The sequence below is a fragment of the Arvicola amphibius genome, chromosome X, assembly GCF_903992535.2.
Source record: "Arvicola amphibius chromosome X, mArvAmp1.2, whole genome shotgun sequence".
NCBI classification, from domain to species: domain Eukaryota; kingdom Metazoa; phylum Chordata; class Mammalia; order Rodentia; family Cricetidae; genus Arvicola; species Arvicola amphibius.
Window position 1 is genome coordinate 65,927,597 of NC_052065.1, and position 19,561 is coordinate 65,947,157.

The window sequence follows — 19,561 nt, forward strand, 5'->3', positions numbered from 1 at the left end:
GGTTCCAGCGAGGAGTGCAGGAAAACAAAGTGCAGGTGGGCCACAGGCCCGCAAGATTTTATAAGTCAGTATTAGCCTAAGGGGGACACGCCTTACAAACAAGGTGATTGATTGGCTAGGCTTCCCCTTCACTGGGACTAAATGTATATGCCACCACTGCCTGGTTTCTATGGCTAACTAGTGGCTTAGCTCTGCACTCAGATCTTCAGGTAAACTTTATTTGTTAGATTACAAACAAAGTATCATCACGGATTAGCAAGATTATCTTTCATGCTGTTGATGCTAAACTCCTATGAGGAATATTTTAACAGTATTGTGTCTTGCAAGTGGTAAGACATAATATTGAATTGTTAGTGATTTTACAGTAATATTTAGGTTCATTCGATCTAATTATAAGATAAACACACATCTAATTCTACTTTAACAAACCTTGAATGTGCTGAAAGGACCCATCATCAGCTTTTATTGTAAGGACCTCTCCGGGGTTAACTTGAACGAATACAATCTAGAAATAGATAATTATTTAATGACACACTTTTTTGTGAATCTATGGAAAAAGTCATTATTTTTGAATAATATTCAGGCTCCCAATTATGGGTATTTCAAAATGCTCAAGGAGAAGAATACAACTGGACTAATGGGCACTTAGGAGAAATTCAATACCCCTTAGTAAGAACAGGTTACTCCTCCACCACAGTAAAGCTTAATAAGGTCATAGAAAACAGGTGCATTGAAGTGGAAAGACATTATTCTCTTCTGCATTTATCCCCAGAACAAAAACTCTACAAACAAACAAACAAAATCCCAGAAAATAAAATTTATCTGAAGGTAAAATTCAGACATACTTGAGTCCAGTATTGGGGACAAGAAGGCCAGGTATTAAATATCTTGAGTTGATTCATGGTGTGTGAATAATTAGGATATGCCGCCATGGCGTTGGGGTCCAGAATGTAATTCTCCATCTAAAAAATGTAATTTTGATTACAATTACAATTTTTTTCATTTTTAGAAATAAAATTTTTATTATACAGTAATAATAAAAATGAACATAATTTTGACATTTTCACATATGCATATATCTCACTTATTTCTGTCCATGATGTTATGCTAAAAAACCAGGTTTGCTTTTGTTTTAATTCAAGAGACAAAACATTCATCATCGTTTTACATTATATGCTAAGTTAGGCCATCTATTGAATCTACTAAAGGGGCAAATTTTAAATCTGAATTATACTTTTAAATTTCTAGAAACCAGTCTTACTCATAGAAGTTTTTGCTACTCAAATACAATACTTCCAATTATTAGATAACTGAACTCCTAACTGAATGAGTGAGGAGGAACATTATGAAACTATAGGTAGTAGAAACTTTACTATATAGGACTAGGCCTTTTAAGTTATGGAAAAGAGTATTAAAAAGCAGCTAAATTAATTCAAAAGAAAATTTATGTAGGATAAGCTAGTATTGAATGTCTTAAGTGATTTTCAAAACGCCCATAAGGAAAATAACCAATGCTGAAAAGATAAAAACAAAACAACAATAAAAACCTTCCCAAGTAACTGACAATAAAAGTCACAAATAATCTAAATGAAAACCAACACCAGATTTCATAACATTTAAACCAGTTATAGTGCAAATCAAAAGAAGCAAAACTTCTCTTACAGGGTACATGGGATCTCCATTGATTATTGGCACTGCCGGAGGTATTTCAGAAAGAAAAGGTGCAAGTTGATGTTCCATTGAGTCTAAAAGGATTGACTGTCACATTAATTGATACTTCTAAAACAAACAAACAAACAAACAGAAACTTACAGATTAATTAAATGGCAAAACATGACAAGATACTTCTGAGAAAATCCATCTTAATTTTCCTTTCTAGGAATATATGACTTAAGCAGAATTACATAAAGACATTTACAATCATCATTGATCTTCATAAATAACAGAACCAAGTGTGGAATTGGTAGTTTTGGCTTGATTGTTTATTCTTTGTTCATGTGAAGACAAAGATAGCTCATTAAACAACATGAATAAGGATTTGTTAAACAAGTCATTGTCTATTTGATCTACTTACATCCAGTTCAACCAACTGATTTCCAATTTATGACATTAGTTATAAGTAAGATTTTATATTGTAAACATAGTTGTAAGAACTAATTGGTTCCCATTAATTATGCTAGAAATACAGAAATTTGCCTTAGTTGTCTTGGACACTAAACCAAGCAGCTCAAATCTAACATAAAATTTTAAAACCAAATTTTAAACTTTGATTTCTTTCCTGATTGGAATACTTCATCTATAGATGACACTAAACAACAAAATAAACACTTAAGTGAGAACAGAAAGGAAAATGTGATTACTTTCAAGATATAAAGAAGATGCTCAAGACAGACCCTCTCTGGGTTGAGGCAAGTCTTGAAACGAGGGTCTTGTGACATAGCCCTTTGGGGGAGGACCTTGGACTTCCCACAGGGCAGGGAACCTTGACTTCTCTTTGGACTGGAGAGGGAGGGGAAGGGGTGGGGGGAGGGGGATGGAAATGGGAGGAGGGGAGGAGGTGGAAATTTTTAATTAACAATAAATAAATTAAAAAAGAACGCATATGTCATAATTTGGTGATATCATTTTCTTTGCAAGTTTTTAACATGGTCTTAGGAGACTTCTTATTTGTGAATATTGCGTCACTACAAATTAAAGCTAAGTAATTTGAAAAGACAACTGTTTTGGAATCATGAAGAAATCTGGATTGTATCTATCAGGAGAAAACACACATTTTTAAAGTTTGATGGATAGTGAAAAGTCACCCCTTTAAGAGCCTAAAATGGCTCCTCAGGAGTGCCAAGCAACTTACATTATTCTAAATACCTTTTGTAATCAATGTATTGGCTCAATTTAGAGCAAAACTCATTGCTTTGTGACCTATTCTGATGGCTAGCCTGATCAACTTTCAGTATAATTTAAAAGCAGAATCTCTCTCTTTCTCTTCCTCCCCCTCCAATCCTCTCCTCTCTCTCACTCCCTTCTCCCCCTCCTATATCTCTTCCTCTCTTCTCTCCTATTTCCTTTCTTTACCTCCCCTATTCTCTGTATCCTCTCTCTCCCCCCTCGTCTCTCTTCCTTTCTCTCCTTTCTTCTCTTTCCTCTCTCTGCATCTTCTTTCTCTCCCTCTCCTTACTTTCCTTTCTCTCCTCCTCTTTCCTTCTCTTTCTGCCTTGCTCTACTTCTCTTCTTTTTCACTCCCCAGTGTACCAAATTTCATCAGAACTTCCAATCATTTGTGCAAATCATCTTAAATTGATACCATTTATTATGTCACCACTGCTAGAATTTTTTGGTTTATGGCCATCCATATGCCAACAGATTCACAGTGGACAGACAGAAGAGAGAACTAACTACTCTTCAAATTGACAAAGGAGCTTTACTTGTTCTGAAATTATAATTGGCATCATATTCTCTAAAATAGAAACATCTTAAAATTGTTTTCCCATAACAAACATTACATGGATCCAATTTCCTTTTTGGACTTTTGAACCTTTAAATCTTATAAATTAAGTTCTCTCTATTAGGTAAGTGATCTAGTTCCCTTTTACAGCATGGGTAGTGACTTGTGTTTTTCCTTATAACGTTATAATTAATTTCATAATCAAAAATTCACTATTAAACTTGGTTAGATCTTGAATTTCTTATAGATAGCATGACTGTTTTGGGTGTTGAGAGATAGCTCAGAGCTTAGAAGCACTGGCTGCTCTTCCAGAGGACCTCGGTTCAATTCCCAGCACCCACATGGCAGCTCCAACCTTCTGTAACTCCAGATCCAAGTGACCCAGTGCCTTCTTCTGACCTCCATGGGCACTAGGCCAGCGCATAGTGTACATATATACATATAGACAAAATATTTGCACACACATAAAATGAAATGTTAATGAAAATTTAACATACTATGACTATTTATATAACCACCACCAAAATTTAAGCATAATAATAACACAATTATTTTAATGAGGACACACTTATTCTTTTTAGTATATTCAAAATATCAACAAAGTGTAAAAGCTCTAGGACTGAACTTCCACAGTTATATAAGTATTATTACAAACACAAGTTGGCTAAAGGAATAAGAACACATAACTTACCTATCAACAACATAGTTTAACAGCTGTTTTAAATACAGCTTCCATCCATTAGGTACAAGTAAGATAAATAAGTACACAATGAAGGACAATTTGACAAAAGCTTGGTTGCCAAGGATTTTTTTCTCATGTAGAGAATTTCTAAGATTGCTTCATTAAATACCTCTCATCCAACATAGTCTATTTTCCACCTCATTAAGTAGGTCAATTAACTACTCTATAAGGTGAAGTACCTTTTTCAATGAAGCTTTAAAAGTTTTGCTTTTCAGGCTCTTGAAGGTTCCTGAAAAAAAAAATCCTATGCTTTCATTTTTCTGTTCCATTTTCCTCATAAATTTACCATTACTCTGCTACCACTTTGTGCTGTAATTGGCCTATGAATGTAATGCATTAACCGCAAGAGCTCTAAAGAAGAAAATGCTGGGAGTGGCATTTGTGCAACTACAAATCCCCTGAAATTCATTTCAATAAATTAACTGCATATGAACAAAATTCATTAACTGTGACTGAAAAAAGGAATTGCAAACCACAAGGAACAATAGGCTTTTTAGAAGCAAAAAGCTTTAGAAATTTATGAGAAAATGTTAAAATAGACACATTAAGGCTTCTTAGCTGATTTTATACGTTTAATTTCAAGGTGGTTTTAGATTCAAGCATTTTCAAACTCAGTTCAGAAACAATTACATTTAAAAAGTGCAGATGCTCTATTGCATGTTGTAATATGGGATTTTTTTTTTACTTTTCACTACATAAATGTTGAGGCTAAATTATGTGACTTGTCACATTTACCATAAATATCAAATGCAGCAAAGGGAAGGATCACAAGGAAACACTCTGACTTGGTAATTGCTACAGTTTAATTCAATGAATGATCCAATAGAAACATTCACTGTTATTTTATTGTAAAGAAATAAAGATATTTAAAATAGGCAGCTTTGACATCTGAATCTGTGTCTACTCCAACAAGTAGAATGCTTCAGATGTCATTTATGAACACTTTATTCTAGGCCATGTTTGAGTAATTTCAAAATAAATACATGAACCTTAAACATTATTTTCAATTTTTGTTGAAAAGCAGAAAAGTGTATCTTCTGGGGGTAGCATGGTTAGGAACTGGTGCTTGTAAATACAGGCTGGCATGACTGGAAAGACATTATTTCAAAAGATATTTTTTAGAGTTTTTTTTTCTTGCTCCAGGTTTTCAGTTTAAATTTATCTTTTGACTTTACATAAAGCACACGGTGTATTTCTTTGATATCCATATTAACCATTCAGGGAATTGGTAGAGCTTACTCGGTCTCGGTGAAGGAGAACAAGTGATGCTATTATTTTAGTAGTTTTGTTTCATGTCAAAGAAGGTAGAGTGCATTGTTTTATAGCAATGCCTGATGGTCAAAAGACCTGGGGTCAAATTCTTGCTTTGCCCCTTATTAGGCAAGATCTGTTTTGTTTGTATTCTATACAGCTGAGTGCTTAGCAGGCACTTTAGAAATGTTGAATGAAGGCTGGACGTTTTTACCTGCAAATACCCTCCTCTAATAGGCAATCACTGGAAAATAGCCCCAATTACAACGTTTTCAAAATTAAATGCTCTATTTCCAAAGAAAAAAGCATTTGTTAAATAATACAATTTAATATATAAATAAATTATTACCTTGAGGATAACTAGTTTCCCCTATGCATCACATGAACAGATGGGCAAGCTTCAAATTAAAAAAAAAAGGATAATTACCAATTTAGAGATAAAACCATTTCTGTAGCAATCACTCAAGGTATTTGCTATTTTATATAGATAATATCAGAGAAAACTATTTACATCAAAAAGCAAAGTTCTCTAATATTACGTATTGAAAGTGAATTCCAACTGCATTTTCTCATGGATACAACAGTTGGATCAAGAAACGTACTCTAATGATGGTAACCTCAGGAATGATGCAAAATTACCAATATCTTTAGGTCTTCATCAAATAAGGCCAAAAGGGTCGATCAACATCAGATGACATAGCTGGATCTTATCTCCAGGCTCCTTTCAAGTCAACCCTAGTAGTCACTGTTTTGAAAGACCAGTTTAATTCTGAAGGTGAGGTTGAAGTCCACACCCAATATAAGGCAATATTTACTAGTCTCTGTTAAATGTCACCACTAGAAATACATAGCATTTTGATTGACATATCAAATTTATACATCATATTTATACTTATAAGGTAAAATGGGATGCTTTAATTAGTACATTAAATCAACTCCTAGGAACTAGTATAATCATTAGTTTAAACTTTTATCATTTTTATGAGGAGTACCCTCATATTCCTTCTATTTTGAGATACATAATACAATATTATTAATTGTATTCATACTACTGTACACTATATTATTAACTCACAAAGACATATGCTTATTTTGACACAAATGACTTCTCAGAATATTGCAAGAAGTTTAATTGAATAAAACAAACAAAAAGGGGTTGAGAAGATGGCACCATGGGAATGTGCCTGTAGTGCAAACAGGAGGACCTGAGGTCAGAATTACAGCTTCCATGTAAAGGCCAGACACAGAAGTACATGCTTAGGATCCCAGAACTTTGAGAATGAGTGGGTAGATTCCTGGGGCTTGTTGGCTAGCCAATCTATCAATCAGGAAGCTGCAGGTTCAAACATAGAACCCATCTCAAAATACAATAAGGTGGAGAGAGTTTGAGAAACGAACATCGACCTCTGGTCTGCATATGTACCTTATTGTGTATGAGTGCACCTACATACACTCACACATAGACACATACAAGAAGACAAATATTAAAAATAGCTGAAACAGCAATAATAACAGAAAATTCTAAGCACCAATCTAAGCATTATTCACACATAAAGCCATATAATCTTTACAATAGCACATGAAGCAGGCTTTTTACAATACTGTATTAGTGCTGAGTATCTGACACGATTATCGTATCTGATAATGTGTGGAACCAGGGAAATGCACAGATTTTTCTACTGTCATCCACCCATCTGCCTGAAAGTTTCAATGCTTAAATTCTTTTGAGGAAGGACATTTAGTTGTGTTATTACTTGGCTGCCTCCTCCTCTTCCTATCGTGCTCCTCCTTTTCAGGGCTGAGGGTCAAAGCCAGAGTCTTGCACATATTGAGCAAGTGGTCTACCATTGAATTACATTCCCAGTTCAGACAAAGGGCACATAGTGTAAGAATTTCATGACTTTTCAATCTTGTTCCACCCACATAATCTGGTGACCAAAACCAGAACTTACTCAAGATCAGTTACTTTTCAGTTTATCCTCTAACCCAATTTACCTTGCAACCTATAATCTCTATATTTATTCCTTAATCCATACACATAAGACTGTGCAGTCTTAACTTTGGATTTTGATTCTTGCATAGTCCCCATTAAAACTGCTTTCCAATCTACAGGTTTTAGAGGGGAAAATACCATATCCTCATGTGTTAATAAAGAACAATGCTGGTAATACGTTTAAAACAAAGTATTAAATTTACAAAGGAATGTTCATGTGGCAGATAAATACCATCTACCTACTTGCCTAAAAGTTTCTTTTGTAAAATTAAAAGCATGATTTATTTATTCTAGTTTATTTATATGAGTGTTTTGTCTCTGTGTATGTACATGCACTGCATGTGTGCCTAGTGCCCACAGAGATCAGAAGATAGGGAAGATCCCCTATATCTGGAGTTTTTGATGGTGGTGAGCTCCCATGTAGGTGATGGGAACTGAACCTAGGTCCTCTGCAAGCACAGGTGCTCTTAACTGCTGAGCTATTTCTCCAGCTTTATTTAGAAGTTCCTTAAGAATTCCCATGTCTTATGGCCTTTGCATTAATGAAGTCAGAGCAGCCAAATGGTTGGTGAGGACCTCACGATGCCCCAACTCTAGTGAGGAGATACTGACATTTGAGAGTTTCTGGGGGCAGGGGGAGAGAGTTTTCCTTTTTCTTCGAATACTTGTACACTGTCTACTGGTTGACCCCACACCCATGTACTTTCTAGAAGTACTGATTTGGACTCATTTTATTATAAAACAAAAGAGAAGAAAGAACATCATAAGGAATGGGAGAGGATAGGGGACAGTTAGAATGGAGCAGGGGTTGGTTATGTTCAAAATACACTGCATACAAGTATGAATTCCTCCAAGAATAAAAAAATATATTTAAAAAATCTAGTGTCTTAATACTCTTTCAGTATACTTTAACTTAATTTATTTCCCCCTTAAGCACTAGCATTCAAAATTCAAGAAGGATTTTAACTTTCCAAGGTTACTAATTACTATTTTGTGGCACTATTTATTTGTTAAAATCACCAAAGTTTCAGATTAATGAACCTACACACACTCAGCACAAACCTATTTGTTAAATGAGGTCACTTATATAAAGCAAAATGCTAAACTGAGTACAGTAAATAATAATGATGATAACTTCCTGAATTAGTAATAAAAGGGAGAGATTAATGGTACTTGAAATGATAGTTAAGTGATTCTTGAAGTGAACTATGAACTATATTAGCAAAAATTAAGACCTTTTATTATCTTTCAATTGTTCAATTAAGTTAGGCTACATACACATATGAAATATATATCCAGTAAAACATAATTTTCCTGAATAAAATATATATGTATATAGACAATACACTGTAGACGTAATGACAAAACATGGGAATATTAAATGGTCTAACCTTTTATATACTGAAGCTTGAGCCAAGATATTTCAACCCCATGAATAGCTTATAATTAAAACTCTCATCTTAATTTTTTTCATTAAACTAGAGAACTATTATCAACTATTTATATGCTTCTATAATAGTAATTATATAAATGTTCACCACAGTCCCCAATGGAGTCTAAAGTAATCCTTGGAGAATTTGGAAGATCAATGGCAGAGGATTAAGTCAGATATAGGCCAGATACACACACACACACACACACACACACACACACACACACACACACACCCCACCACCCCCACCACCACCACCACCATCACCACCATCATTATTCTAAAGTTTTCTAAAATTACTTAGCTCTAGAAACACATATTTATAATATTTGAATAATTATGGGTTAGCCAGTAGAACTGATTAAAAACACATTCTGTGAAAAAGCACAAAATTAGTTTGAAATATATAAGTGATATCAATGAGATGTTTGACCAAAATGGGCAAAAGAGGTAGTATTGGAGAATAAATATTTAAACATTTGAAATTACTGCATTGTAGGGAATGAAAAATTTTAAAGTCAGAAATTTAGTATTTGGGCATGGTAGTGCACTTCTGTAATCCTAGAACTCAGGGTGCCGAGACAGAAGAATCATATCAGAGGCCAGCTTTAACTATACAGGGAGACATTGTCTGAAGGAAAATCAGGGACTTAGTAAGTTATTATTACTTTACAAGGAGGAAAACAAAAAATTAAAGATAATACTCAATTTTCTGTTTAATAATATCTGCACAGAATATATTTGGAAAAGATATTGATTATAAATTTAAGTATCATTGGAAAACTTTCCATGAATCAATTGTTAACCAAAACACACGACACTTGAGCAGACTATATTGCTTTTCAATAAAACGCAGAGAAACAACACTTCAGATGAAATAGAAAAATGATTGGTAATCTCAGTGCTTAAGTATTTTAGGAATTCATAATGACTGTTTTTTAAAGCTAGAAGTTTAGGATAGGAAGATAGAGAATGGCGGTGGTGCATGTCTGTAATGTCAGCTCCATGAGAGGTTGAGGAAGAATGATTACAGGTTTGAGGGTTGTATGGCAAATAAAAATACCCACATACAACTCCTACAAGAATGGCCAAAAGACACTTAAGGGCATGCTCAACCTCCTTAGCTATCAGGGAAATGCAAATCAAAACAACTTTGAGATACCATCTTACACCTGTCAGATTGGTTAAAATCAAAAACACCAATGATAGCCTTTGCTGGAGAGGTTGTGGAGTAAGGGGTACACTCATCCATTGCTGGTGGGAATGCAAACTTGTGCAACCACTTTGGAAAGCAGTGTGGAGGTTTCTCAGGAAATTCGGGATCAACCTACCCCAGGACCCAGCAATTCCACTCTTGGGAATTTACCCAAGAGATGCCCAATCATATTACAAAAGCATTTGTTCAACTATGTTTATAGCAGCATTATTTGTAATAGCCAGAACCTGGAAACAACTTAGATGCCCTTCAGTGGAAGAATGGATGAAGAAAGTGTGGAATATATACATATTAGAGTACTACTCAGTGGTAAAAAAACAATGACATCTTGAATTTTGCATGCAAATGGATGGAAATAGAAAACACCATCCTGAGCGAGGTAACCCAGGCCCAAAAAGATGAACATGGGATGTACTCACTCATAATTGGTTTCTAGCCACAACTAAAGGACATCGAGCCTATAATTTGTGATCCTAGAGAAGCTAAACAAGAAGGTAAATCCAAAGAAAAACATATAGTTATCCTCCTGGATATTGGAAGCAGACAAGATTGCAGGGCAAAAATTGGGAACTTGGGGTGGGGTGGAATGGGGAGATGGAGGGATGGGGAGAGAAAAGTATGAAGTGGAGGATGGGGAGAGCTTGGGTGAACAGTATGGTTGGGATATAGGAAGGGTGGATGTGGGAACAGGGCATTATATATCTTAATTACGGGAGCCATTCTAGGGTTGGCAGAGACTTGATTCTAGAGGGGTTCCCAGGTGTCCAGGAAGATGCCCCCAGCTAGTTCCTTGGGCAGCTGAGGAGAGGGAGCCAGAAATGTCCAGATCCTATTGCCATACTCATGAATATCTTGCATATCACCATAGAACCTTCACCTGGCATTGGATGGAGAAAATGACAGAGCCCCACATTGGAGCACCGGACTGAGCTCCCAAGGTCCTGATGAGGAGCAAAAAGAGGGAGATCATGAGCAAGGAAGTCAGGACCGTGAGGGCTGCGTTCACCCATTGAGACGGTGGGACAGAACTAACGGGAGATCACCAAGTCCAGTTGGAATGGGACTGATGGAACAGGCGACCAAACCGGACTCTCTGAATGTGGCTGACTGTGGAGGAGGACTGAGAAACCAAGGACAACGGCGATGGGCTTGGACTCTACAGCATGGACGGGCTCACTGTGAGCCTTGTCAGTTTGGTTGCTCACCTTCCTGGATTTAGGGGGAGTTGGGAGGACCTTGGACTTAACATAGTGAAGGGAACCCTGATGGCTCTTTGGCCTGGAGAGGGAGGGAGTGGCGGTATGGGTGGAAGGAAGGGGAGGGAAGGGGGAGGAGGAGGGGAGGAGATGGAATTTTTAATAAAAATATGAGAAAAAAAAACACCAAACAATCCCCAAATCAAAAACAAATTAAAATAAACTAAGCAACTTCCAAAGAAACAAAAACCTATTGCAGCATGCATCCAGTAGCAACTAGTACTTTCAGGGGCATATACATATACATAGAAAATAGATTGAACACAAATATAATTGGATTTTACCAGTGGCTGACTCTGGTTGTGTGGTATGAGAAGTGACTTATATTTTTAAAAATTATTTCCTATTTCACTTTTAAATTTTAAGGAATTTTAAGCATAAGCATAAAAGGAGAAAAGGAGAGAGCAAACCTAGGATAAATGTGCATTTCTACAACATGCATTGAAATATCAAAATCAAGATCCCTCTTGGTACTTTTCTATCCCCAATTCATGGGTGTGTGTGCTGTGGGGAGGAAACTCAAGTTGAAATATGATTTTAAAGACAAATATAAGTAAGAATCGATAGATCACTCAAGTAGAGGAGAATATATAAGCAATTTTATGCCAAATGCCTATGGAAATATGGCATATTAATAATAATATCATAAGCTGGAGAGGCTAGAAAAATATTTAAAATATGGATCAGGTTTTGATTATTAATGGAAACCAAGGATTATGAAATGTCACTCTGGTGTTTGGGTGCCTATTATAAAAATCAGGTATATTCTTCACAAAACATCTTTTGGTGTCACTACCAGGGCTGCTCTAGAATGGCATTTTTTTTTTTTTTTGGTTTTTTCGAGACTCCAAAGTTTCTTCATTAAGAAATCTTTATGTTGCATTTTAAAGATAATGCCTCCAATAAAAGTCAAAACTACAAATGTCAGTCATAATTGAAAAACTATGTCTAGGTTTGGCAATGGTCAGTAGGGTCATATGTTGTGTGTGTGCTTCCTGAATGGACTCAAGAGTCTGGATTTGAATGCTGTCTCCGTTTGACAAAATAAATGGTCCTTTTTGGTAAAAGGATTTTAAAGAATTAAGATGTTTAAAATCATTAGAATAAGAATATTCTCTGTGAATATTTATTTTTCCAGACATTCCTGTTTAAAATTATTAAAATAGCAATACCCCAGTGCATTTCCTATATTGCAGAACACCACCTTTTTCATCACAGAAGAACAAGATGTAAGCATTAAAAGGTTGATTTTCAAAATGTCCCTTATTCTTTAATTTTAAATAATCTACTGAATTTATGCTCTCAAACTATCATTGAGCATCAAATTATGCTTAATGACCATCAAAACGTGTGGCCAAAATAGAATATTTTAAACTGTACGTTTCAAAAATCTGAGTTTTTACATAGTTGAATTACTTTTAATTGTTGAATCTTTTAAGCAGAAAAGCCACTCACTTTTAGCAAAGTAACAAAGAGAGTATTGTAATAAGTTTAAATCTTTTAGCTTATTTAATTCATTAATGTAATTATGAGAGAATGAGAATTTGTGATAAAAACTGTTTTCGTTTGAAATGAAATATTGGTGATAGTGTCATATTCTAATTCTAAATCACAGCAAAACAAAGGAAAGCAAACAGAACTGATTGAACACATAAACCTTCTGTTGAGTGAAGATTTGAGAGTCTGCGAAAGCTAACACGTCAAAGAAGATCACTATAAATTTACTTTTCCTCGAAGTATTTCCAAAATAAATTTCATTATGAACTACAATTGCAATTTATAACACAGTTCCAATATCATAGAAAGGAAATTGAGATCTCATTTTCTTGGTCAACCTAATTTACTGGAATAGAGCACAAGGAGTTTTGCCTAGAGCTTAAAACTGGATTTGAGGTCCTAGACGTCAGGGATTGTATTAGTGGGCAGAGAGCAATTTAAAACAAGAAGTGATACTGGTTTTATAGTCAGTGTTTCAATGGCCTAAAAAGTCAGTGCAGTAAAAGGTATTTAGTCCCCTGCTAAATAAAATATGGCACTCAGCAGTGATGAGCTGCATGGAGTCACATCGGGCTGGAAAAATTTCAACACAGGCTTGCTTTGAGGTGGACATAAAAGCAGGTGAAAAATTTACCTAAAGCTATGCTTTGCAATTCTATCATTCAGGTTTCTACTTACTGTTGAATGAAAAAGTAGTTATTAGGAACTTCTCAAATAAAAATATTCTCACGAGACAAGTTATCTTTAATTTGCCACGCTTCATGAACATTTTATGCCTTGATGAATGATTAAAGCTAACATAACTTGTGGAGAAAGACATGAGCACAAGTTTTTGAGAACTAATTTTCTGTTCTTTCCAGAACAACAAAAAAAAAAAATGTAAGGCAACAAATTCTGTAAAAATAAATTAATAATTGTTGTGCTCATATACAAAAATAAACCATGAAAGCTCCCTGGTATTTCTGTTACTCACTCTATACAGCACAGCTATTACTTTAAGAATCGTATTTCAAGTATATTCATTATGTGGAATGTCAAAGGAGGGGGTGGAGTGCGCCAGGGAACTTTGGTGCGCAGAGCCCAGCCCTGAGGTAGCAAAAAGGTTGATTTCTTCTTTTCAGGTGTTGAAGTTTTGAATCAATATTTAAGTTTCTTGATCCTTTTTAATCTGTCAGAATACTGAGAAAATAATTACTAATTTCTTAAATGAATTCAGCATCAATAAAAGACTTTGAAAATAATTAATTTGTTCTTTTGTTAAATAGACAAAATTCGGGATGACAAATTTCCAACGTTTACCACCAGGAAGGTCAGACAACTTGATTCCGCGTATTTCGCATGGCACCTCATTCAAGCAAGCAAGCAAGCAAGCAATAATAGCAACAATAATAAAGCAGGTAGAAAACGCAAGGACATTACCAGTTAGTTTACTTTTAAGCTTTGGAAAAGTTTACATCCACGAAAATAACGATACAAGGCGCGACACAAAAGTTGCAGATATAAAACAAAACAAAACAAAACACTAATGATTTCAAAACAGTCTCTCCACCCTAAGCCATAAATACTTATCCCTTAGGTGTCTAAATAAATGATGCCCAGCGCAGGACAATCCTCTTGTGTACATTCCTCAAGGAATCTATATTTCTCCCATCAATAAAGTAAGTGCCTAGTTCACTTACCAGTCAATGTATAACGAAAAAGAAAAGAAAAAAAAATCACTGGAGAGAATTAGACAAGATTTTCTGCAAAGCGTTCACACAGAGTAGGAGCTCCAAATTCTGTGACTAATTGCACATAGAAAAGTATAGTTGCTGCAAAGTCAAGGAGCATAGCTAAGCAGAGACAAAAATTCTTCAAAAGCGTCACTCTTCATTCAGATACTTCTCGATCTGATTTCCGATAGCAAGAGATTCAGCAACAGTGGCCAATTCAAGATTAAGAAAAAGACCGGACTGGAAAACAATCACAAAGACAAGCAAGGGAAGCTAAGTGAAGAAAGGCAGAGCTGGCGGGACCTATGCTGCCGACCACTGGACGCAAGGCACTGGAGAGGGTTGGAAGGTCCATGCGGCACCCAATGGCTGGCGGGGACCGCGCCTTTTACAGGGTCTGAATCCAGACGAAAGCCCAGAGGTAGGAGGAACTTTTGGTGTCCTCTCGCCCTCCCCCCACTCCGGATCCCAAACTCAGAAACTCTTCCCTCCAAAAATATCCCCTCACCTCCTTTAGCCGGCCCCAGCAGCCGTGTAACCCTATCCATCAGCATCCCAGCTACAGGCACATCCAGCCCCTGGCCCGCTGGCCCCGCCCCGCCCCGCCCCGCCCCCTCGCCCCTCTCCGCCCCTCCCTAGCCGCCTCGTGCTCCTAGCCCCATTCCATCCGGTCACCACTGCACCGTCCCGTCCGTGCCCCTTCGGCGCGCACCAGGGTTGCTCACGCCCCCTTGGCCGGACGGCCAGCCTGCATCTCCAAAGACGCCAACAGCCGTTGTGGGGGAGAAGAAAGGCACAAAGTTAGGAGCTACAGCAGCAGCTGTTCCCGAGCCCAAAGACTGAGAGGGGAGGGGTGAGAAAGAAAAAGTGACAGGAAAAGAAAAACAAGAGTGGCTGCAGGCCCGAGCCCCCCCGCTGTCGACGCAGCAGGGTCACAGGCCCACGGCCCCAGGAGGGTACAAACAGACTAACAAGGCCACCAGGTCAGGGGAAAAGGGAGGGAGGGGGCGGGGACTGGCCATGGCTCCTTGACCGCCCCTCTCACCCGGTGCTGACAAAGATCCTATTCTTTCCTATTATCCCTGTTGGGTCTTCTCTGTCCTTTAAGCCCCTGAGCTTTTCCGAAAGCCCCGGACCTCATTGCTATAGTGTGCAAGCAACAAGTTATTTCGTGAACAGCTGTACGTGGTGGACTGAGCACTCCTAACTCCTAGATTTCGACCTCTGAGGTCTGCGAGGGCCACAGAACAACTTGGGCTTCTGAGCTCTGGGCAAGGCAAAGGGAGCCCAAGTGAGTGCCAGGATGCTTGCAAGGGAGCTTCCTGAAAGACATGCCACCTCCACCCCACCCTACTACCAGGGAGGCATACCAGGCAGTAAACTTCATCTACTTGCTCTTCTTTTGTCCCTTCAGCATTCTTTTCTAGGTCTCTTCATCTGAGCCCGAGAACTCACACGTGACTGTGCAGCGGCTCTCATTTTCTAGGCCAAGGTCTGTCTGTTAAGAGAGGTTCCCATTCCTAAATCTAGATAGTTTTGAGCCTACTGAGACTCTGCAGGCGGTCCTTAGCCATTCCCAGATCTGTCCCGTACAGCTGCCAGCCTCTGCAGCCTGGCTTCTGAAAGGGGGTTAAAACTCATCGATGGACATCAAAGGACATCGACTCAGTGCCTGTCTCACCCCCACCACCAAGCCAGGGAATGGAAAGCCATTGCTTCGAGTTCTTTCATATGAGGGCCTTTTACCTCTTTGTATACTACGCTCTATTCACTCATTTGCGCAATCGTGGGACCGGCCAACCTTTTCTTCCGTTCTCTTGAGAGATTAGCACTCCCAATTTGCAAACCTATCTCCTTGGCCATTTCATTGTGTGGATTCTGTTTCGTAAGGGTCTCTGGCAGCTGCGGCCCCAAAGTGAAAGGGTCCAGGAGAGGAAATGGCTGAATCATAGGATTGGACACAAGCATTCCCTAACAAAAGGATTTGTGAGGGGAAAGGGCAGGGGCACTTATAAAATACTATAACTCACAAAACGGTGTGGCCAGGCTCCCTCTTCTCAGCCAACATCCACCCCCATCCCTGTCATCTCCAATAAGAGGATTTGAAAATTTCCCTAGTCTGGCTAGGGCCAGAGTAAACAAACTGTCCTTAAGAGTTGTAGAGATGCTAATGTCTGACAGATAAGTGCCAGGAGCCCAGACTGGGATATGGTGATTCTCAGAAGGAAGTTCAGTCAATTCAATTCAGTTCAGTTTCTTTATATTTTAGAGCTGTTTGATGCCGGCATCGGACAGAAAGTGGTACATTCCCAACTTCCTAAACTGAGGCAGTCTCGGGGATTGGGAGACTATCTGTGTGGGTAGCGAAAATTGAAGACATAAGCTCTGTGGAATGGCATGGGAACTACCTCTCTCAGATGAAGGTAAAGGTAGAGCAAGAAGAGACAAGGAACAATAAAGAACAAAGTGAGCTCCCAGAGAGTTGGGCAGGACCTGGAAACCAGGAACCAGAAACTATCAGAGAAGTTAGTGGGGCCTTGAGATAGATTTTAGTTTCTATAGGAACCAATCTATATGATCCAAGGGCAGAAACAAAAATTACATGGAAGAGACCAAATAGTCCAACGATTCAAAGGAAAATGCCTTGACTGGTGTAACTTAGAGGACAGAACGTGTGAATCATTAAATCATCCAAATATCTCACTGAAGGGAGTAGCAAAGGCCAGTGGTTGAAGGGGCTTGCTCTCTAGTGGTGTCCTGATTATCAGCCTTGTGCTGTCCTCCACCTATACATTCACAGTCTGTAGAGCACAGAGGCCCACATTTCCGTTTGCAACACTGGAGTGTGCCTGCAGGGTTGAGGAGATGTTTTACGACTGAGGAGGACTGGCACAGTTGAAAGATGAATCATTTGAAGGGCTAAGGCTAAAATTTCCCTTTCGTGATCTGGTTTAACTGACTCAATAGGAAAACCAAGCAAGGGATTCTGCTTAGTGGCTCCCTGAGTGTGTCTGAGTGTTGTTTTTTTATTAGTATATGTGACTTGACACAGTTTCTTTGTACAGGCATTTGAAAGATCATAGAGAGGTAGATAACTTATTCACCACAACTTACCACGTAAAGGAATATAGTTTAGGTCTGGGCAACCAAGAAACAGAGCATTTCAAAAATTGGTAGGTAGAGATCATATACTGAAAATACCCTTGGCAAAGCTTAGAGGCTTAGAGCAAGTTGAGCCTAAGTAACTCAATAGCCAAAAACTCTTAGAGGCCGGCAGTACTCGATCTTAGCAAATAGTAACATCCTACAAATAGATGCACATGCCTCTCTTTAATAGGCCTTGGGTTGGACTTCTGGAAATTTGAGCCTTATTCTAAATAATTTTATAAACAGCGACTTTACTGACAGGAAATGGGTGGCAAATTATAGTTAAAGAATGCTCCAAAATTACTATCCCACTACAGAATAAAAAACAAGGTAATTTTTAATTGTAAACATACATCCAAAGAACAAATAAACCTAGTTTAGGATTTCTTTGTTGTTTTCTTCTTTTTAATTTTCTTTTTTGAGAGAGGGTTTCAAAAAACCTGTATAACAGTCCTGGCTGTCCAGGAACTCACTTTGTAGACCAGGCTGGCCTCAGACTCACAGAGATCCGCCTGCTGGGATTAAAAGTGTGCAGCACCACTACCACCTCCAGCTTGTTTAGCTTTCCTAACAACTTTTTGGCTTTTTTTTCCTGTTTTTGTTGTTGTTATTATTGCTTTTATTTTTGTTTTTGCTTTTTGAGACAGAGTCTCACACTGTAAACCAGTGTGGCCTGGAATTTACTATGCAGTCCAGGCTGGCAATGAACTCTCGATAATCCTCCTGCCTCTGCCTCTAGAGTGCTAGAATTACAGGTGTGAGCCTATGCTAGGCTTTCAACGGCTTGTTTAGGATTTTCACTGAAGCAGTATGGCTACTACAAAAAAGGACAAAACCATTGTAAAGATGTGTCAGGTTGAATCTGGAGGAGACTTCAATGGGACAATACAAATTTAATACAAATTGTTTTTTGTGACAACTCAATTCAGGAATCTTACTGCACTTAATAGCCGTTGCTTTAAAAAGCATATCATATGCTGAATCTTTCCTGGTAAGACACCACTCATGGTGTTAAACAGATTATTAGATATGGGTTAAAGCAAGAGATGTGAGAATTAGCTAATAAGAGACTGGAAATAATGTGCCAGGCAGTATTTAAAAGAAAAAAAAGCATATCATAATCCAATCCATATTTGAAAGTATTTATAGCCCGATATCAGTCGATTTATAATAGGAATATGAAAATTACAAATTGAAATTATTTTTATTTGGGGATTACCTCATTTTTTTAAAAACTTGGTATAATTTTTACTAGTTTTATTGGGTTATGAGGACAATACAACTTTGTATTCATTACTTTTTCATTGCTGCTATAGATTACTCGAATGAAAACTTAAAAGGGAATGACACATTTATTTTAGCTCATGGTTTGAGAAGACTCAGCAATTTATGGTGTAGAGAGAGTGGCAGAGCAGACTAGTTGGTATAATGGTAGCAGAGTACTTTGTATTATGGTGACAGAGTAATTGATATTATGGTCTGTAAGGAGAAGGAGAAGAGGAGGTGAGGGAGAATATAAGAAAGAATGAATATGAATATTTGAGTATGCACTGCTAGCTGGCTTTCTCTTTCATTCCAATTGGGCCTGAGGACCTGTAGGATGATGCCACTCATACTGAAAGTGTATCTTCTCCCTCTGTTTAATCTTCTCTGGAATTGACTTCACATACATACTTAGAACTGTGCTTTACTAATTTTCCAAGCACTTCTTAAACAAACTGAGTTGATGAATCAAGATTACCTATGGCAAAATTATATGTATTTGATGTGTATAAAGTATTTTTGACATTCCTATATGCATATATATATACGTATGTATATATTACAACTATATAACAAATATATAACTAATAAATCATTTATTACAGTTACC

General features: G+C 37.6%; 1 protein-coding gene across 1 annotated transcript in view; it reads right to left on the reverse strand.

The window, feature by feature from the left end:
• Positions 1-1,740, reverse strand: part of LOC119805413 (fibronectin type III domain containing protein 3C1-like) — a 46,305-nt gene extending 44,565 nt beyond the window's left edge. The window contains exons 1-3 of the mRNA XM_038317371.1: positions 1,663-1,740; positions 846-962; positions 430-505 (exon numbers count right to left, since the gene is read on the reverse strand). Of these exons, the coding sequence (XP_038173299.1) occupies positions 430-505; positions 846-962; positions 1,663-1,740 (271 nt within the window). The remainder of the gene's footprint in view (positions 1-429; positions 506-845; positions 963-1,662) is intronic.
• Between the last annotated feature and the right edge of the window lie 17,821 nt (positions 1,741-19,561).